This window comes from Anopheles ziemanni, chromosome 2, assembly GCF_943734765.1.
Source record: "Anopheles ziemanni chromosome 2, idAnoZiCoDA_A2_x.2, whole genome shotgun sequence".
In the NCBI taxonomy this organism is placed as follows: domain Eukaryota; kingdom Metazoa; phylum Arthropoda; class Insecta; order Diptera; family Culicidae; genus Anopheles; species Anopheles ziemanni.
The window spans coordinates 20,999,997-21,022,534 of NC_080705.1; the positions used below are offsets into that span (position 1 = coordinate 20,999,997).

The 22,538-nt window shown below is 44.9% G+C and overlaps 1 protein-coding gene across 1 annotated transcript in view; it reads right to left on the reverse strand.

Moving 5' to 3' along the window:
• LOC131282255 (P protein) overlaps nucleotides 1–14,132 on the reverse strand; it is a 46,486-nt gene extending 32,354 nt beyond the window's left edge. Inside the window, exon 1 of the mRNA XM_058311669.1 lies at nucleotides 13,864–14,132. Coding sequence (XP_058167652.1) covers nucleotides 13,864–13,964 — 101 coding nt within the window. The 5' untranslated portion in view covers nucleotides 13,965–14,132. The remainder of the gene's footprint in view (nucleotides 1–13,863) is intronic.
• Nucleotides 14,133–22,538: the final 8,406 nt, after the last annotated feature.

Below are 22,538 nucleotides of genomic sequence, written 5' to 3' on the forward strand. Positions count from 1 at the left end.
TTGTAAAATTGCCCGCCGGCGTGGTTGGTCGTACGGTGGGAGTTATTAGGTGCACTTGGGGTGATTGCTGTGTCACGTGTAGCCACGATCAAATTCCCGCCAGAAGTACATCAGAAAACGATCAGCATCGGAATCGAATTGAGTGAACCGTGTTCCCATCGTTTCCCGTCGGGTTACTTTGTTCGTCCAACACAACGTCCATCGATCAGCAATGTTTGAGGAAGAACATTTCCCTCCACACATACACACGCACACACGCATAAAGAGTCAAAGTTGTCTAGTCGGCCATATCGTTCGGTGGCCGTTAAAACCGGCCGTGTGACGCAGGCGGCCATCATCTGACCGGCAACGTGTCGCCCACATTGGTACGCCGGGAACATTTTCGCTTTCCCACCCTCCCGGCCCGCCCGCCTACTCTCTCAGCCCCCACCGGTTGGAGATGCCGTCGGACGGTCTGGTTGAGAACTCAGCGGCGGGGAAAATACACAAACTCTCCCACTGACAAGTTGGAAAATCCGAACACCGATGGGTCCTCGGTTTCGGCCTTTCACCCCTCGGAAAACGTGGGCGACGCAGACACAACCAACACCACCACCCGAACGGAGCCGGAACAAACGGGCCGCACCACGCGGATGATCGTTTTCACAGGGTGCGTCGCGAGTTTTTCCGCCATCCATCCAGTTCCATCCGCAGCACAACTTAAAATAGCACCAGTAAATCGAAGCGCGCGAAGGAACCAAGTGCACAACCGAGGATTTGTATCTTGCTGCCGGTCTCTTTTTGGGACTCCTGGGAGAGAGAGGGAGAGAGTTGTCCCAATGCGTGCTTCATTTCTGCTGAAGGATAAGGTAATCCTTCAAACTAATCACAAAACTTTTCGCGCACAACATAACAGCTTTAAAACAGGTTGAGGATCGATGCACTATTCTCACCACAGGAAAAGCCAATCACTAGAGCCAAAGAGGCTTCATACGAGATATCAGATGATCCTGTTACCCGCAACAGGATTGGAGAACTGCGGTATTCAACAATTAAAAAACACGACAGACGATCTTCGGGATCCCGGAACACGGATCAAACGCGGCGTACGTACGCATCCAGCCGAGTGACAAACCTGGACTGAAGCGATACTCGTCCCCGAGCAGATCGAACCGACTGACTAACAGACTGACGACTGACCGCGCGCACCAACCGGACCAACCGACCGACCGACCGACCAACCGACCGTTTGTATCCGTCGCACGTCGCGCGTGTGTCGCGGTTCAAACCCCCACGAGATGCGCGTGTGTGGCGGACGGGTTGGATGGCGTTCGGCTGCTGGATGCGGTGGACACGGCTGGGTGTCGTTGCGTCGTACACGCAGCGTTGCGCGTCAAACGTCACCATGGGAGGAGGCGAACGTCGCGCGGAATCGCACACTCAGACCTTCCCTCCATTTTTTAAACAGAGGGGGAGGGGACTAGGAAGGGGTAGCCAGAGAAGCACTGAAGATCCCACCGAGAAGATGCATATGTCTTCTTGGTCAGGTGGATGAGACGGGGAGTGCAGGCCGTAGGAATGGTAAATGACACCCAATTGCAGAAAAGCGAGCACGATCGAGGTGTTCGTTACCGCAAGTTGTGTGCCGGCTCGCTGAAACAACTATTATTAGTGAGAATTATGCTGAGACTCCCCCTTTCCTTAGGTCGAAGGATCACCTCCCTCGAGCGAGCACATCTGGAGCAGCACTCGTTCTCCACCCCCTTGAGATGGCTTTTCCTCAATCCAAAACCTCCTCCAGTGTCTCAGCTGGACATAGGAATGTTCCCTTTTTTTTCCTTACCCATACCCCCATTCCAAAAAGGGTGAACCTAAAGACGGTGGCATGAGAAGCTGATCAGCACTTGTCTCGACCGGTATTATTTGCAGCTCGAACCGGGAGCATCATTTTTCGCACACGAATTCGCAGCGGGTGTCGTGTCGGGGTCGTACTGTGTAATTTGATGAGATGACATGATGTTTTAGGGTGATCAAAGCGTATAATAATGTGTGCGCTCGAGACGCGGTCGCGTCTGCTCGAGGCCCAATTGATGGTTGAATGCCCAGCGAACGGAATGTTGGGGTTTTTGTTAGGAAAACATTTGCAAGAGATTTTTACACCGTGGAAAATTTTGCATCCATGGAAGGAAATATGATCGAGAATAGAAAATGTTTATAGAAAAACATATTTTCTAATGCTAATATGACTATAATTATTCTCCCTAAAATATTGCGTTCCCTAACCAAACATAAAATGGAGTTCCATTGATAATTTCCCACAACATAACCTAGCTTCAGATGAACATGCATCAAACCCTACAGGAAAATACTAGACAAATGAGGGGTTTTTCGTGCATACGCGTACATCACACTTATGCAAATACGTTGTGTGATAGATCGTTGAAAAACTAATTATCTAACCGCTGCCGTTCCCACTGCCCGGTTTTCCGTGCTTGATTGGTATGCGCGTGATGATTTATGGGACGATGAGCTCCATTTTTATCGTTTGTTTGTTGATTGTTGGGATGGGGGGAGTTAATAATGTAAGGCCGAGTGTTTTTTTTTGTTTCTCTTAACGTGAGACTTTAGTGTGGACAATGTTCAGAAAATGTTGGGATTTATTTAATTTGATCGTAAGTTAATTAGTGAACCTGAGAACGGAATTAAGTTAAAACACAAATTCGAAAATAGATCTGAGGAATAATTTATAACATAATCCGTCTGCTTTTAGACGAAATAAATGGCAATAATGTATTCACTTCCTGACAACAAATAAAACTCATGCATAAATTCCCAGTAACGAGGTCAAAACGCACCAATGTACAGCTCTGCACCGGCCACTCTGTGCGCCACCACCGGTTTTCCACCCGGGACCAAGGAAACAATGGCCAAAAATAAATACGAAAAAATACCATCACTAGTGGTCGATGGGGCCGGTATTATTAGAATGCTCTCCCCGTTCGACAGGGTTCGGACTTCGATTCTTCATGGCGCCGAAAAAATGAACCGCTGCATCTCGAATGGCACACGTTGGCGAGGACAGCTCGGCGAAGCTCTTTCCCGCAGACGTAAGAAGACCACACGACGGGAGATGTGCACACGAATGTGACCCTAAAAGGTGTTCTCCCGTCAGTGGGAGTGAAGTTTGATTTTAAAGCTTGAAGTCGTGCAAACGACAAAAAGTGTCTTTAACCTGTTGTAAACTCAATCCCATCGCCATTCGACATCGAATGCCTGGCGGCATGCGAAGGTTACGGTGAAAGGAATGTCAAGTGCGTGTGTGTGCACCTGAAGACGTTGTCTTCCAAGTTGCGGAGGGGGGGAGGGGGGGGGGGGGGTCTCGGAGAGTGGCGACCTTCGCGGGAATTCGCGAATATATGCAGCACGTGCAGCGCAAACGCAACCGGGTCCGAATGTCCCGGCATGTTGGTGGTTTTGTTGGTCGCCTCAGTACCTTCAAAGTCGTCAATCCATACGACAAGGGTACGATGCGTTTGCGTGTTAGTATAAGTGTGTTTGTGCCTGTTTATAAGCTACTGTTTTATTATTATTCATAATTAAGATCGCTTTCAAACACCTCCGTAAGGACAAACGGGCAATAAATCCTAGTATGGAAAGCGTCGCCATCGTCGCCATTGGGTCAAATTGCCACCGGAACCGTCACCAAGGGGACCCCGCGCAAGTAGTGAGCGGTAGCGGCTCAGTAATGGAGGACCTCTTCCCATCGCTGGAGGAAGAACGTTCGCGCAACAAGGCAACAATGACTGCAGACAAGTGAGTGGAACTGGTTCGAATCGACGCGCATCGTTTGGAGAACTTGATGGGGAGGTTTGCGTTTTACTGCTAGCAGAAGTGCATCAGGTGCAGGTAAATAGAACCAGAATTGCACTGCGTTACAGACCTCCACCTCCACGGCATTTGACAATGATCTTTGGAGAGCGTCGAAAAAGAAAAACATCGAAATGGCAGGCCCTTCAATTTGGCCCTTCGGAATTGAGTGCCACTGATTGCGAGCACCCGTCAGCGGCTTTGTTTTTGCGTGCGACGACTAACTCCTTCGCCAAGTGATGCATCACAACCGGGGGTCGTAAATCTTGTAGCCGAACCGGGCCACCGCGATGTCGATGATGGATGAACGTCGGGACTTTGAGAATTGAATTTTATATTTGATTAATGCTCCGCGTGGCTTCGATGTTTGACACCGGATCGTGATGGCCAAGGTTGGTGGCTCATGCGTGAGCAGAGTTTGATTTAATAATTATGTAGATTCTTTCCCTTCGAACAGGTCTCGTACGGCCATATAGACGTTTGATGGATTGATGAAGAGGAGTACTTGAAACTCAAATTAGGTTAGCCGGGATAATTAGAACCCTTCAATAGCCTTAACCTCCAACAAACAAAGTAAAACTAATTTTACCATTAAAAACTACGTTAACCAAGAAATTGCTAACAGTTGCAAATTGATTGACTCAATCGGGACATTGATAAAATCGAATTGATTTTGTAACGCTTTGTAACGTTTCTAATTAATTACACAATCAAAGCAACCCTATAATCGATTCCCCGGTTACGACACGATTTTCTCCGTAATTGAAACTTTCAATTTAAGAATGGCCACCTCCCCTCCATCGTAAACTGTGCTTCAACGTCGTAAAGAATCATCGTTTTTCACTTTTCGTTCATCTCATCAGCTTCCCAGAAGAAGCGATAACGTAATCAATCGATTGTCGTCTCCGAAAAATGTCCCTACCGATCGGTGTCGATGAATGTAAAACAATACCGGTTAAATCACCACCATTACTGCGCCAACCGTTACGCTCCAGGATGCCGGAAACGAGGGCAAAGCCAGGCAGGACTCGGCAGACCGACGGCACGCTTCATGATTGAGTTTTCCATTCAGGCGCTCCATTCCGGATGCCGTAAACTAGATTTCGTCACTTCGACAAATCCTCTTACGTCGTTTGAACATCAATCAGGCAGAATGGTTGAACCAGGAGGTGGGTAGAATAACAAGGACTTATCCCATTTTTCATCCACTCATCGCCGCTGAAGCGCGAGTTGAACAACCTTTTGCCCAGTGGTGAATGTTTTTGAACATTCTAATCACTTCCGAAAGCAAGCGAAAGAAATAAGAACAAGTGCTAAGCAAGAAATTACTTTTTCTTTCTAAAATAGAAGGCACATGTAAATGTGTTTCATTTTGTTCATTCACACTGCATAACAATTTGCCGGCTTTTCCTCGAAATAATCCATCTCGCGGGGGAAGAAATAGACGCCACGAAAATCGTGAGCCGGAAATTCATTCCATTCTTTCCACCGTTCTTCAGCACTTGTCCGTGCTTGGTCGCTCTCGCTGCTAGAGATTTCGTTTCGGTGACAAATTACTTCGCCAGTCTTTGACGTAAACGTGCTCCTTTCATCCTTCCAGGACGATCAAAAAAAGGGCGAAAGCGATGCGAGAGACGCCACGGATGAAGATGTTTACTTGCGTGGGTACGCGTTGGATGCCGTTAATGAGACATGAAATATTTTTTTCCGGCCTTTTCCTACTTGCTCCCGTTTGTGTCTCGTAAATATCAAACGCACGAACAAACATATCAGAACGAATGGCCCTCCTTCGTGGCTGTCTCGGATCCCGTTATCCTGTTCGCATTTCCGACACCGCTGGCGGCGAGTCGGAAAGTTGGCGTGAAACAAATGTTTCGGATGATTTCCGGGAGGAAAAATCGATATCGAAGCGCCACGAGTGTGTGTGTGTGACTACGGGCACCCGTAGGGTCGTAAAGAAAACACTTCCACAAAAATAGCCCAGCGAGGAAAGAAATAGCTATCGGCTCGCGGTAATCCTCGTGTCCAGGATTTACTGAAGCAGAAAATCAGAACATATTATTCGAAAATAAATGCCATGGACCAAAGCAGAGCAAACGCAAACTGAAAAAAAACAGCAATAGATAAATCCTACGAGATAAAAGTATGAAAACGATTTTGAATCCTAATCGGGAGAATTATGTACTTGTGAAGAAAACTTTAAAATATTCATAAATAACAACGTTCGATAAGCAAAAGCCACTAATTGCTCCTTGCCTTAATTCATCGGTGGACTTATTCCGTCTTGGTAAGAGCCACCATAATGGTATGGGATTATCTCGGTCCGATACTCCCGAGTGGGGGCTATTGTATAAACATCAATGAAGATAGCAGTATCGATTTTTGCTTCTTCCTTCCTTTATATCCTTTTTTATAGTGTTTATTCGTTCGGAGAAGTTGCTGTCACCTATCCCCCAGTACCATTTCAATATCGTTGCTTTTTACCGAAAAATAAATAGGAAAAAGTTGGACCACCATCACATCTTTTTATCATTGAGTATCAAGGCTAGAATGAGCTCAAAGGAGAGAAGATGTCTTCGGACGGCCCTTCACGCTGGCGTCGACGAGCAGGAATGTGACATCCTCGTGGTCCGTCTCGGCTGACAATCGTGTCGATCTTGCGGTGGTTAGTGAGTTCAAGATTAAATTCAATCGAGTTGATTGTTTGCAAACAGTAATGGCTGTTAAATTGAACGGCAAGTTGGCTGAACGCTGTTCGGGTTCTCGGGGCGAGCAGGAAAGGGAGAAAACGTGGGCGTTTTTCCACACCAGACTGCTGCTCGCCGGTTTGATTAATCACATACCGGGACACTCCGATCACAGCCAGTGATGACCGGTACTAACTTCTTTGGCCAGCAAGAAAAGAATACGTTCACAAGAGAAATGGAGTCACACAGGCTGCGGATCCTGTCTCGATGCTTTCCATCCGTAAACGAGTGCTGAGCAGACGCTTTTTCAGCTTCCCGTTTTGTGCCGTGCCATCGGTGTAAAGAAATTTGGGGCAAAAAAAGCATCGGCAATTGGTTGCCCTATGCTATATCTTCTGATGAAAGGAAGAAAGGAAACCTAACAGTCAACGATAGACGACTATCCAAGCGAAAGCGATGTCTACCGTCGGAGAAGGACTTTTTTCCTCTCCACTGGAGTACTTTCTCTAAGTCATCTCCTCATCTACTTAAACGTTGGCGACGTGTATTGTGCCCACCCTCAACCAGTTGGCACGTGTACTGTCGGTGTACTAATGCACGCGCGTGAGAACGAGAAAGAGTAGAAGAAAAGAAAAACGAGGACAAAATCCCTCCTGCTTCCCAGTGCTGGGCAAAAGGCTCATGAATATATGTTTGCCCCTTGATAGAGCGTGCGTAACGACCACTTAAAAGTTTATGGAAATGTTTGCTGCTGTTGGCGTAAATATTTATCGTACGTCGGTAGCGGCGGCGATGGGATTGGTGGAAATTGTTTTGCATTCGAAAGCACTGTGCCTCCCATGTGTGCTTTCCGGGACTAATCCCGACGACGGTGCCATGCGTGGCTAATCGTTGTTCGGTGGAAATTAGGAGTGGAACCACCGGGAGGCCCGGTTTCGACGAATCGTGCACAGGTTTTTCACCCTCGCCGTGATATAAACCAAATTTGTTTGCTTTGAAGAATCACACATTCAGAACGAGTTCAAGTTAAGTATTAAAGGGCATTTTTATGGCAAGCAATAAGTCCTTCCAGCTTTATATTGCTTTAAACTTCATCAACCGGCCTCTTGTTGGTGTTTGGATTTGATAATGATAGCAATATAAATATTAAAATCTTCAATCAAGTAACGCACAACTTAACAGGTTCTTCCAAAAAGAAAGCATAAACTCATTCCAAAAAGAAAGCTCACCGATATTGCCCACTTAAATAAAAGATACACAATATTGGGAAACAACACTTTAAGACTTGAATTCAACACAACAACACTTTAAGACAGGCAATCACACTTAAATCGGAACACTTGAATCGGGATGAGTAGTTTTTCCGTTGCTGTAATTTTCAACAATTGACTCGTTCCGCGCTAGAACAAGACCCGCTACCTAACGAACCGATCGGAAACGGTAATGGAGCCGAAGTAAAGTGCGGGAAAGTTACCCCTCGTTGCATGAACCTTTCGAACGAGTTTCACGTGCTTGGAATGCACAACGCGTAGCTCCGCATCGTTTTGGGGCTCGGGATTGTAAAAGGAGCATATTTTTCCCACTTTCACTCCGTTTCGTTTTGGTAATTGAGAGTCTGTCCGCGGTGCAGGGGGTACCATTTTCACGAATTTTCCATCCGGTGGTTCGATTATCGCTAATTACGATGGCCTTCACCGGGGCTCGGTTCGTGACAACATGCATCGCACTAATTTCACCCCTTGGTGCATTATTGATGGAGCCGCCCGGTTTACCTGGAACCGACGAGAATGGTTTTTTAACCTTGGCCAGATTAGGTTCATTCACTGCCCCAGTCGTCCTACAAGTAGCTGCCCAAGTAAGATTTGGGGAAAAATTATCCCCAAAAAACGAAGGGAAAATCCTAATCGGAGAGTTTTCACGTGAAATGGTTTGCGGCCAACGGAGCGTGGCAAATGAAAATTTAATGCCTCCTGCGGCGGTGGTTTTCATGGCTGAAGGTTATGGGTGGTTTGGAAAGCGTGTCCTTGTACCTTGGTAGCGGATGGCAGTTTTCCACACGGGCTTTTAAGCACACCGTGGCATCGTGTAAAACACAGCACGAAGCGTGTTGCATTAGGAACGCAATGCGGCGTACACCATAATTTACATAAGCCGTTAAATAAACGATTTCTGTACCGTAGGTAAATGAAAGCGTTGCAGGTGCTGAGGCGTTACGTTTAAAACTACCCGGTTTGATTTATTCGAAACAAAGAAAAATACAAATCACTAAATTTGAAAAAGTCATGTTTAGTATTTTTTCTACTTAATTCAAACATCATCCACCTAAACACAAGCTGGCATTTTCCAGACGCCAAACGATCTGCCATTGTCGTCTCGATGTCTCGCTGGCATTGATCGAAAGTCAGCGAGGCACTGCGACTGACGCGACACTGAACCATCTTGAGATCATCAGTGGCAGTTGCACTCAACCTTGTGCTCCGGGTCGCGACAGCTCAAAACGTTACGGCGCTGGAAGATTCTCATCCCTCCTTCGCCACACAATCACGAGCTACCGAATCAGGGCACCTGACACGCGGAATTGGTTGTGGATGCGTCTTGATATGCAAATTACCATATCTTTTTACTGATCTTCTGAAACTGTGCATCAATTGGAAATGAATGCTTGAGAGGAGTGGCAAAAACACACAGTCACACACATACACAAGGAAGGCTAGAGAATTAGTTCGTAGCGTTTGTCTCACGACCTTTAATCTGACTAGTTTTACTTTTTCCTTTTCATTCTCGTAGTCTTCGACATTTTAAGGCACAATTGGGATCGTTGTATCGTAGGGTAGCGTGATCTTTAGCGTGAAGCATCACGACACGCTAGTAGATTAGAAACGATTAAACGCTGCTTGCACAAGGCTGACACATCGTTTGATTCAGAAGCACTTGGAGATGATCTTGGTCCAAAATGATAAATGCTCTGTTTAAAAAAACCAAACTCTTAAACACAGTTAATGAATTTCTTGTTATAATTAAAATACATGTGTATTGTACCTCTAGCGGCCAAGAGAACAATGGTAAAGTATTTAATTTTCCTTTTCCTCCAGCGCGTTTGCATCAACCACTTGCATCACGTGCTTTGTGGAGCAAACGAAATAAAACATCCCATCTCGAAAAGGGTAGCAGGCGCACGTTTACCATCCGGTTCTAGCCAACGTGTCGCCACGTGAGAAAGCAAACCGCGTCATCAGGACGCTCGCACGGAAAACCACTCCATGGTGGCATGGTGGCAGTGGAGGAAAATATTGCACCAACTCCGTTGCTGAAATCAGAACCGGCAACGAATTACCGACGTGGTGGAACTAAAGCGTACACTTCAAGTGTTTATGTGCCTTCGTTCCGACAACGGGTTGGAAAAACAAAATGAAACCGTGTATGACGGTGGCAGCTGCTCTTGGGGGCTTCGGTGGTCACGGACGAACACAGGGCACAGGGTGGCCAATAACTTTGCACACTTTTCTGCTTGCTCTGTTCTATTCTGTAGAAGAAGAAGAAGGTACTTTACACTATTTTGCATTTCCATTCAGCAATGAAATGTCCAACACGCAGCGTAGTGTAGTTATGTTTTCACCTACTTTCTCAGTACTTTTCCTATTATTCTTTCTATTGCGCATATATGGATTGCACTTGAAAGACATCCCGAATGGTGGAAAGTAAGCTGAAGGATCATAGTAAAACAGAAAAAAGTGGAAACTGTTGGAAGAAGCTTACATTTTCAATGCCACCAGTGTAAATATTTTACTCAGCCATGATTTTTGCTTTAAAGAAGCCTTGATTTTAATTTGTCCTAAATTGTTTACTCTAACTTAGTTGTTAGAAGCTTAAGCGAAACAAAATGAACCAACTAATGAACAAGGAATTTTTAATGAACCGTTATTAGTGCATGAAATGTCGATATCGTCATTCCGTTAAATTTGTTAACACCCTTGAAGTATCTACAAAACTAGATGGTAAACTTGGTCTTTCAAAAAGTGATTAAGTCATATTGCTGTACCCAATTGCTAAATGCTAGCAGCCTGATGCTCACGAGCCTATTCGCTAGGCGAAAAACATGATGGAGACTTTGCATCCAATTTGATCATAAGCCATCATCAAAAGGGATTAACAATATTATTACTGGAAAATTAATCCCAGCCATGCTTCGGAAGGAAAAGTTTTTCACTTGAAGTTCAAAAAGCGAGAAAAACAAATTCAAAGCAAAACCAACCGTTCGCAGCAGAGCTCATCGCTGACCTCCGCGTAGCTCAATTAATCACTTATTCGCTCGTCCAAAACAAATTTTGGTGGCGACATCATTGCCCGTTGCCTTGTCAAGGGCAAGATAGCCGCGGTAGCCGGCACGAAATTATGTTTCTACGTATCTGGCTGTAAAGCGTTAATCCAGTGCACGAGTTCCTGCCGAGAGTCAAGGTCGCCTTAAAGGTTACTTCGCCTCGTTTGTTCTTCTCCATTCTGACCCAACCGTTCCGGAGAATTCATTTTGCTTGGCGGTCATCCAAGACATTCGTTAGAGAGCCGGTCGCAAACGGAAAAGCCTCTAAACTTCGAGAATAAGCTTGACCGAAAGGCAAAACAATGGACTTGTGGATGCTGGGATTGGTTTTTTCCTTATGATTTCTTTTGTTTGAAGTAAAACATTGCATGTCATAAATCTGGTTGTAGATAGAATTGAAATTCCTTACATTCCACTTACAAGTTTCGGGTTAAATTGAATGCTTGGCTGAGATTTTCCTGTCTGTCTTGCTGAAAATTTGGTTCCCTTTTATCCACCACGCCTTGCCACGATCGTGACATTCAGAAAAGTCGTGTTTTATGTGTTTTGTTTTTCTTTGCAAAGGCCTTTCATCCGACTCTTCAATTCTGAGTACCGTACATATTTCATGTCATCAAGATTTACATTCCTGGAAAACCAATTCCTTTGAACAGGATTTTTTTTGGCCCGTTTCCGCTAGAACACACAAAACGCTCATCGATCCGACCGAACAGCATGACGACTTCGGTGGACAAAAACACTACTCGATACCTCAAGGACCCGGACGAGTGGATCGCATCGGAGAAAATGGATACATTCTTCAAATCAGGCCAAAACTGCTGCTAGGAAACCAAATAAAAAAAGCAAAACATGATAGGAAACCATCGGTCCTCAAGCGGAACGGAAGCATCTATTCGTTCACTTCCGAGAGAGCACTGTCTCGAGAGGGCCGCAAATGTCAACCACCTTCGACAATACGGGGAAACTAGAAAATCACTGCGGAGGAGTTTGCTTTTCCTGTTTTTTGTCGGGTTCCGGCGGACATCCGCACAGCTTCGTCGCATTTCCCTGCGCTTCATTTTCCGGCAAAAACGAAAACCCACACGCCCGAGCAGGTGAGCTTTCGAACAAACTTTTCTCGGTGACCTTTTCGAAAATTTGCTTAATTTAAAGTGGGCGAAAGAAAGGGGGAAATTAGATCACCTCCGACGCTTTCAAAGTGGGCTCCAAATTTCGCCATTCCCCCGAGCAATTTACTACGCGGCACGCGTACAACGGAACGGATTCATTGACGTCGACCGGTTGTTGTGTCTATATTATGGTTCGGCGACGGCGAAAGGTTAAACTGTCGTTGAACTTTTCACTTCCCGAAGGGCCAAATGAGGACGTCATGAGGTGCGTTTTGCAACCGTCTGGCAGAGAACCGATTTCCTAATCCCGTTCAATTTACGGTTTGTTTCGCTGGGGTTTGCTTTGCAGGTTGTGGTTTGGTTTTTTTTTCCTGTCCGCTCTCTGGAAGCGCTGCGCAACTCTTAATATGCTCTAATTAAAGTTCATCATGTCGAACATTCGCGGCGTTGGGAAATAATGGGGAGAACTTTTTAATTGCTGCTCGCTCGACGAGACTGCGCAATACGGGGACCTAGTTTTTGTTATTCAAAAGAGATAACTCCCAAAGAGGTGTTTTCAAAACAAAACAAACAACATTGAATCATTTTCAATGCGCATTAATTTCCTTCGCACTGGACATAAATTCTCTTGTTGCAAAAATTCCGCATGCAGAAAAATACCAAACACGTTTTTCTAATAGTCAAATGGATCTTAAAAGTCAGAGATCAAACAATGATAATGCAAAAACAAACCATTCATCCGCACCGGGCATCCTCCAGCGATACATTGTTGCCTCACATTCTCCGCCATGTGATTCGTCATCTTTATAGCGACAGGAAGCTGGCGGGTATGTGCCAACATAAACACACGCGCCCACCGTGATTGACCCTGTGACCCCCGGGAGACCACCGTCGTCACGACATGGACAAAATGCAGCGGGATCAATTAATCATCACAATCATTCATCCATGGCCGAGCGGCCGGGAAGAGTCACCCACAAGACAAGACGGTGTGGAAAGGTCGGGAGGATAAGTATCACGAAGCCGCAAGATTGCTCGAGATGTTTCTCCTTCCCCTCCCCCCAGGGATCCCGATCTACCGAAACACTTAGCGCTCCTCTCTTGACACCGATTGACCATCGTTTACCGTCAATCAACGGCCACTGCCAGAAACATCTAGCCTGCGTGCAGGTTCTGCCGTCCTCACCGGCCACTGGAGTGGTGTTCCGTAGAAAACGTTTCAAATTTAGATCCATCACAGCACACACACGACAGCGACTTACGGCGTCGATCAAAGCGCGGCCGAGGATGTGCCTTTACTGCGTGATGGATTGTGATGGATATCAATTAACGCCTGCACGCGAGATCTTCGCCTTGGTCCTGGAAGCGTCATCCAACGCTGGGAAACGATGGAGGAAAGTGTAAGGAACATGCCATAGATGGTGAACCAAATTCATTCACATATCTTCCAGTGGAAATCGTTCGGGAAATTTCGTCTGTATCCAATTAAACAATTAATTGATCCAGCTACGTAGGATGGGGTTGAATAGAAAGATCTGAAAATTTACCATTCATTGAATGGTTGAATGATTGCTAGGAGTTGATTGCATGCAGCGACAGGGTAAATCATGCGCAATATATTAATAAACCTTCAAAGATCCATGTTAGATTATCCACGTTAAGCACATCGATTAAAGATAAACATTAAAATTTCCGAAACAAAGGGCAATGGATATCTCGTACAGACAAATGGACATTACCGAGGAAATCAAACCATATGACATGATAAGTAGACAGGGATACAAGATACACATAAAACGGGGAAACACATCGAAAGGTCCTTAAAGTAACCAAATCATACACCAGACAAAGACAAAGGACTCGAAATCTACGTGGTGTAGTTAGAAGGTCAATTTAAACTCACGGTTCCACTTCCTGGCTGTGGAGCGAATCGTCCGATTCCGGCACCAGCCCAATGCGTCCATACGCACTGCTCGACGTCGGTGGTCGCAGATTTTTCGGCATTTCTGCGCTTTTCTTTCGCCGATCCGCCACCTTGAACTCGTGCGCGAGCAAGGAAGAAAACCGAGCGGGAGAGGAAAATGTTTCTCCGACCGTACACTTCTAGTCTGGATCTCTCGGTTGTTTGTTTTTCGGTTTTAAATGGCCTTGAAAGGTCAGTCTTTGGAACAAACGCACATGTGCGTTAGTAGAGGAGCTTCCACCGGAAAGGATCTTTTTAACCTTTTTCTATTCTTTAAACGATTGCTTTGAATTACGGGTATTCGTCCTGAGAATGTATTATATCAGGTGTAGAGACGTTGCCGGATGCCGGAACAATTTTCAATGCTTCAAATTCAGGCAGGAGGTTTCGAGATTCCTCCGGGTATCCTAATGTTTCTCCCCGAAAGTTTTGTGCACAAATAAACGGGACCAAAAGAAGTTCCCCTTTTCTTGAATGTTTGAAGGCAACCACGGGTGTGGACGACGTTGTGGGTGATGTTGTTGTTGGTGGTGGTGGTGGTGGTGGTGGAGGACAGTCTTGTGGTGCGCGCGCGGCGATGATGATGTGTATGATACGAGCAAACACACTACTTGATGATTGCGATGATGATGATGGCGGCAGCACTTCCGGTGCCGTGCGTCTTAGTGCACCACGAATTAATCGTGTCTACTGGGGCGATCGTAAAAAATAGTCTAGGCGGTGCGAATGCTTGCTGACAGGCGAACCAAAATCCGAACGAACGGTGACGACGGATGATGCAACAAGCGATGCTTGCCAATCGGTGCTACGATCGACTTGCATAAATATTGTGCCGTTGGCAGCTACCGGTTGCCTTGCCCGGTAGGATGAAGATGATGTATGGTGAAGTACTAATGATGAAGTACTGCTGAAAAAATAGAGAAGTTGAAAATACTATTTTAATACTGAACAAAACCAATCACAATTAACGTTTTCTTCGCGAAACCAATATGAAATTTGAAATTAATAATCTTCTATCTTTTAAGAATGTTTCAAATAACTAACCAACACTTCTTATGGATTGTGTGGTTTGACTAATTAATCTTTTTTAATTTATTAATTCATTTTATTTTACTTTCAACTACTTATTGAAAAGGCTACACCACTTCACTATTGCAAGATATTTTTATCTAAATATTTTAAACTAGTATGAATAGTTTTTTACAAGCAAATGACTACTCGATATCTTGTGTGCAATTGGAATACTTTTTCAAAAGGGTTTGATGGTTTAAAACTTTTAAAAATCAGTTCAGTGACACGCGAAGGGATGGAGTTGACGTTAAAATTGAATGAATCAAAAGCCAAAAATAATCGGGATCATACAAAAACCAAGCTGTTGGCTCTAAAATAACAAACCGTTCGAAGACCTTGGGTGGGTTTCCTGACTACTTTTGACTTAACCAACTTACTCTGCAGGAGATTTTCTGCCGTCATTGCTCGTTCGCCGTCTACTGGTGGAAAATTTTGTCCGTCGATGGAACTGACTTTATTTACGTTTCCCAGTGTGAAAACAATTTACTGCGACACACAGAGACAAATGAATTTCGGGACACTTTATAGACCATGGAAGAGGTCTACTACAGAAAGCTTAACGAATCGAATGATACACACTCTAGGGCACAATTGGAGATCACACTTCGTAACGCAATAAATCTTCTAAACTGAACGATTTCACTAGAAACACCGTTAAACAACAGAACGCTCGTACCGGTTGCTGGCACACAAAATGGCGATCGACGTATATCGGATGTGTGTTATTCACCGAAGACAAAGGACGATTGCTGGGAACATGTGCTTTGACATTAACATGGCGCCAAGATGGCTGTGTAATTGCACTGCTCCTTCCTAGTAATGAACGTACGAACACTACTCCGATCTTCTCACAAATTACCATGCCAAAAACACGCCGAAGTAAAACGCACCAGCACGCTTGAATACCACATTTTGTCACACGATAATCCTTCAAGAAGACACGAACACTTCACAAAACTGAACCACAAAACTGAACAGAATGGTGTACGACTCGACGAAACCGTACCGTTTGCTGTCCGACGAAAAACTAATCTTCCGAAATCGATCGCGAGCGCGCAACGGTTCGATCGTTCGTATCCCGATGGGATTTTTACGTGGCTGCTTTTTGTTCTTCACATATTACAAAACGGTCATGACGTCAGTGTGGTCGCCAGATCGATACGATCGTGTTCCTTCTCTCTCGCCTCGCGGACGTTCACTAGTGCTGGGATGTACTTACACTTACACTTTGCTACTGCTCCTTCAGCGTCGGGATGCTGTGCCACATGTGCGACCAGAAGTTCTGCTAAGCTGGCTGGCCAGCTGAACCGGCACCAAACCTTTGGTAATTACTCTAAGAATAGGAAAAGAAAAAAGCAACAAACAAGAATGCATTAAATAATTATCACCAGCGATAGTGGAATCCATGGAAAGCGATAATGCTTTCCCCCTTCTCGGTGGTCGGAAGAAAGAGTTATAATGAGGCGAGAAGTCAAAACAAACCTTTAGCCGGCCAACGAAATGTGTGTACTAATCACAAAATGATTGTCCGAGGTGCTGACAAAAAGTTGCAGCTGAATTGTAACGTGACGATCGGAAACGAAGCACCAAATCTGGCTCAAATTAATGTCGGAGCGGCTGAGTTACAATAGTGATAAGGCACTGGTACGGTCTTTTTGACCATGAATTTTTATTTACATGTTCTTAATCATATTTCCGGCCTCTTTCCAAGTAATCAGAGACAAACTGGATGAAAATCGGCAAGGTTGCTAGAAGCATCCTATCCACGCATTAATTTAATTCCTTAGTTATTACGCTTATAACGCATAGTTGTAGCACCTAACTAGTTTATAATCATTTTTCAAACACATTTCTTCCTGGTATAATTTAATTATTGAAGTTTGATTTGATCATCATCCTCATCGCTAATTTAATACGGTAGAATGTAAAACACATAGTGCCTCCATAAAATAACTTTAAATATGGAATAAGTCCAAAGAATTGAAATACAGGTTTAAAATTTAAACATCGCGCAGAATTAGGTCCATCGCTCCATTGCATATCCAATATACTTTGCTCCAACACCAGCGTCTTAACGTGGTGCACCCGGGGAATAAATAGATCTTCCCAGATGTCTCGACTGACGATTCGGCAAAGCGACGCATAAATCCACCGAATTTTACTCGATATTCGACCATCGCCTTGGCATGTGTTGGTGAAACACTCGATGACAACGGGTTAAATCTGTTCTCGCGGTTCATTCGTCCATTATATTTTGGCATCCACCGGGAGCACGATGTTGGTCGCGGTTCGAAGCGTCATACTTGAAATGTGTGCTGGACTGGTTCCAACACAGACTCGCGCGGTGGCCACATACTAATGGACCAAATTAGATTGCCTGACCGTCTCGCTGCGCTCGTCGATGCAGTCGGTTGAGCTTATTAGTAATTGGAATGCAACCGAGGTTTGGACTACTGGTTTGTTGGAAATAAACCACGAGATTCAAGACATCTCTTACTATTGATTGTTTGAAGGCTCGTTCTTTTTTCAATGGAATAGTTAATATATTTTACAACGAAACATCATTTAGTGAGATCTCGAGTTGAGATTAATTAAATGTTTAATCAAATACCTCCGTTTGTTATGTCTTTCTCATCCAGTGTCTGACGCACTGCAGCTCAACCGATGGTCAAATATATTCGCCGGCACAAAATATCCCATATAGCACTCAGCACTGCCCAAAGCCAAATATTGGCACGACCCGAGTTATGTTTCGCTCCATCAGCTAGCGGTTTGCCTTCGTAGGTTTACTTTACTGTTTGCGGTGGGCAAACCGAAACTTTCTGGCTGACCGGCCAAATCCCTCCTGACCGACCGAAACATAAAGTTCATCCCACGCTCAAGGGCATCTGGACGATCGACACGAAAAGGCGAAACCTCAATCGATCGGGTACATTATTACATGTTTATAACATCGAGAGGTACGCCAGGGATTTATTCAGTTATTCGGTCTAATCTATGTGCGCTACCAACGAAATCGCGGGTTGATGTGTTCACCTATCGATCCGGGCTAAATTTGGATCGCTGTTTGACTCTTTGTATGTTTCTAGCAGTGTTTTGCACCACGCCCTGCTACACTTGCTTTGATTTTGTTCCATAATTGCGAAGGCAAACGAACGCATAAACATTATTGGCACCCAATGAGGTTCTTAAAAGAAAAACATTAGCAATCAAGTCACGTCCCGGGACCATGGCAAGTGAAACCATCAGTCGAGATTTTTTCTATCCATCCAAGATGGTTGGAGAAAAATGGCCAGAATCAGACGAAAGAATATCCTAACTTAAGGTCAGCCAACAAATGGATCGTATTGCCCGACCAAGTCACACATCTATGAAAACTTATCCTTACAGAATGGGCTTCGCAGGAAACTTCTTTAATATTGAGCGAACGCTTCGCGCCGAAAGGATAATGAAGGATGCAACCGTCGGTTGGGCACGGGAAAAGTTTTTCCCTTGTAAACTTTGGCACCATTAGCCCGTGAACCGGTTCATTTCGCTACAACAAAGGCGATCACGGAACAAACGATAAACGCAAACACATCCTTCCGAGAATCAGAAAGGAAATCCAGCAAAGAAAACAATCTTACAATCATTTCAGTGGGATTTTACCATTGTCGTCGAAATGCCACCTGTTTTCCCATCTACTGGATGTGAAGCAAAGCCTTTGCTCATGAACCTGCCCTACGACCGGATGTAGTAGATTGGCCCAACACGGGCACGACTAAAAATAGCACTCGAAATTGACAGCCATCGGTTCGTATGTAGGCCGGTACATCCCTCGGGAGTAGCATCCAGCATAGACCGTGAACCGTGGTACCAGGTCAGCGGTAGCGGTTTCCCAGCTTCTGCAAGTCTATTCTCGCCTGAGTGCATCACTGAAGAATATACCGCTTTCATTTACCCTAGTTTTACCCACTATCTCCCACGAAGCAGCATCCAAAACTCCCAGCACTTTCCTTTCATCATCGTACCTTTCCGATGGAACGCTCCGCATTCCGGTTTTGCTGGAACGTGTGACACAGATTTCGCTTGCCACATTCCCCGTCAGCTAGATGTCGCTTTCCCCACGGGAAAACTCTTTTCACACTGGATGAATGCATTGCACGATCGATGGCGGGCAAACGTTTGCTTGAACGCTACCGAAGATGGTGGGATGTCTGTCTGATTTTTTATGAATCTCTACCCATATGAAAGGAATCTGTGCGCCCTTGGATGGATGGATGGATGGGATGTTTGCCTGGAAGGATGTAGCGAGTTTATTCCACTCAATGTGTTTGTAAAGTCTTCATGTAACTCCTCTCCCCCCACACACACACACACCCATCTTTCTGAGGCTTTGGGAAATCTCCCTAAGGATCTGAAGGCGCAATCGTTCGACCCGGTTGCAGCTGGAGTTTGTGTGCACGGAAATTGCATTTCCAACATGTCGGCATGCACGCCCGTTGACTGGATGTGACGTGGACGAAAATAGCGCAAAATATTAAAATGCCTCGGTGTTGCTTACTTTTTACAACCCCTTGGTGAAGCATCGACATACGCCAGCCCAGGAGGACAACCTCCGACTCCGTCGTTCAAGGGCAAAAAAAGCTTATCAGAAAATAAATGTCACTTTCTTACGGAAGACTAATGGAGCCCGTCTGAACGACCAAACGATGCAGAAACGATGGGAATAAATAGCTTACCGCAAGTTTATTTGCGTCCCGACAAGTTTATGACAAAGTTAAACCAAAAACTCCATTCACACTCCGCCACCCTGCCGGAAGTACAGATTTTTATGACAGTTATAGATAAATTTATTTTAAGCCTCCGAAACTTTCAACGACACGAAGAAAAAGTTCAGAAAGTGCTCTGCCATATTTGCTGCGGGGTTCACAGGATTCAAGCCGATTATACAAACGCCGTTGAATTATTCATTCAACGATCAACATGGAGATGGAGTCTTGTTTGTTTTTCACGACGGAAACGGAAATGGCAGAAGGAGCTGCGCAGGTCCATCCACTTTACTGCCCTCCCCGCTGGAATCGTTTAATGATATGGGCATTTGTTGGGCCGGCGTCTGGCGGCTTTGAGACTTCAACTTTCATTCCACCACGTAATGAAGAAACGCTGACAAGAGCTATTACTTGTAAATTGCTCATCAAGAAAAATCCCACTCTTGGTACTTGATTTGAATTGGCATTAAATTTTCAAACGTCTATTTATTAACATAACATTCAACACCCTCCAAAACACTTCGGGACCGTGGGGCAACCTTAGCGGATCCATCAACATTTTTCTTCCCTCCCACGTCGCGGATATCCATAATTGATAACGGTTTCAATTTGAAAAGTTTTTATTAGATCCACTTCCAACCGAACGCTAGCAGCCATACGCACCGCAACCGGAACGACACCGGCTTCCATCGTCCGTTTCGAAAACACGCAGCTTGGCCTAACAAAACGTCCTGGAGCAAGTGGCAATGTGAAATAATAATTCCCCGAACTGCGATGGTGGTCGGAAACGGTCTACGAAAGGAAAAATACTTTTTAGATGTTGTGTAATCTACCCCTTTTGGAAACGAAAGACATTTACTCAACCAACAATCAATGCTAGCATTGAGCTTAAATAAATTATTATGTCCCATTTAAGGAGCGTAGGTCTTTTGAAAAGACATACAATTTCCCACAACCTTATTTAACAGGAGAAACTGAATTTGTGACTCAAACCAAAATTTTCAACGGAAAACTCTTTCCTAAAAACCTTCAATTCAAGTACGTTGGAGTGAGAAATTGATGCAGTCTCGAAAATATTCACAGAAGCGTTATTGATTTCATTCCGGATTTCCCGACTACGTCAAACCATCGAAGTTTTCCGAACCTTGTTCCGAAACCCTGGATCAGGCTGAACTCTTTCCGGTTTCCGGCAAACACAAGGCTTAGAATAAACATATTCACATGCACACATACAAACACACACTACGCCCGCCACTTCTTGGACCTTCGATTCGAGCTCGACCTAAGCCTAGTTTTGCAGACACTGACGACGTATGTATGTGCACCCCTTTCCGGCGTTTATGTTTATGATGCTCATATTTTTAGAACAATTTGCACTTGAAAAACTACGCCCCACCAGTGGTTCGTTGGAAAACTTGCCAGCCACGACCACGACAAAACACGTTTGGGGAGGAAAAAATCACAACAGCGCTTTAACCTTCCCTCACCCCTTTCCCAAGTTGGGTTGATAAACGTCAACGTGTCCATGTCAAACTGTCGAACGTCAAAGCCTTCAGCCTTCCCTTTGGGTCAGCCAATTTTCCATCGCTCCACCAGCACCCCCTCCCGTTGACATCAGGTGGACAGGACGGCTCCGGGGTCAAAGGTGGAGCCTTTTTTCCCTCCCATGCAGAAGCGGTGGAAGAAAACTGGGAACACAGGTTCGGGCGAGCCGGGAAAATGCATGCCACGAGGCATGAAACCTTATACCTGGCCGCGTGGTGCTCTTCATCGACGTAGCTTCACAATTAGTCGGAAACGTCGACGGAAGGCTTTTAAAAGGAAGCGGGGATGACATGGATGCAAAGATGGTGGCTACACATTTCGAGGGCTTATATTTCATGCGTGTTCGTCTAAGTACATTTGAACGTCAAGGATAATATATCTTTGACGCTATGTTGCTGAGAGAGCGTAGGGCATGCATTATTTTTAGAATATTAAATTCTATGTAATTTAAATTCTTTCTTGGTGATTTGGCTCTTCATAGCATTACTTTATTTAGAATCTACCCAAAAACATTGATGCTTACTTCTTCTTTTTTGCATCGGTTAATCATTTTAAGTAAGTAATAAATTTTGAAAATGGAGTATGAAAAAGTAAATAATATTCTTATGCCTAAAATCTATTCTCTTACGATGGGGCGGAATATTAGCAAGTAATTAAAACGTTTTATAGATTTTTGATTTTGTTTTTCCTGTCCTTTCCGGCGATTCGCATTGAAAAACTATTTTATGTTCCGATAAGCGCAACCGCCAGGAGGCAGATAACGCGCGTGAGTAATTATTTCCCGTACAACACCGCACACCTGAGTGCTTTCCGATGTGCTGCCGTTATCAGCGTCGAGTCGAAATCAATCATTATGAATATCGCATCCCCACCGGCCCTGGGAAAATTCGTATTGACTTTCCGCTATTCGCGGTGACGGCTAAAAATAGTCGCACTATCCCGATCGGGGCAGGCGTGAGCTTTTGTTTTGTCCCCTTTATCAGTCCGAAGTTTTTTCCGATCCAATTACTTACCCCGTAGCACAAGCTGTTCGATAAATATTTAACCACCCGTCCGATGGTGTGGAACTTTGGAGTGGAAAATTATGCGCTTTAAGCCTCGGTCGCTTTGGTGTTGGTAGGGCTCGGAAAACACAGGAAACGGGAACAAATACAAACTCACACACACACACACACACGACCGACCCTTCGGCTTGGTTGCAACAAGGTGGATGCAATGCTGGATGAAAATGTGCTTCGTTCCCTCACA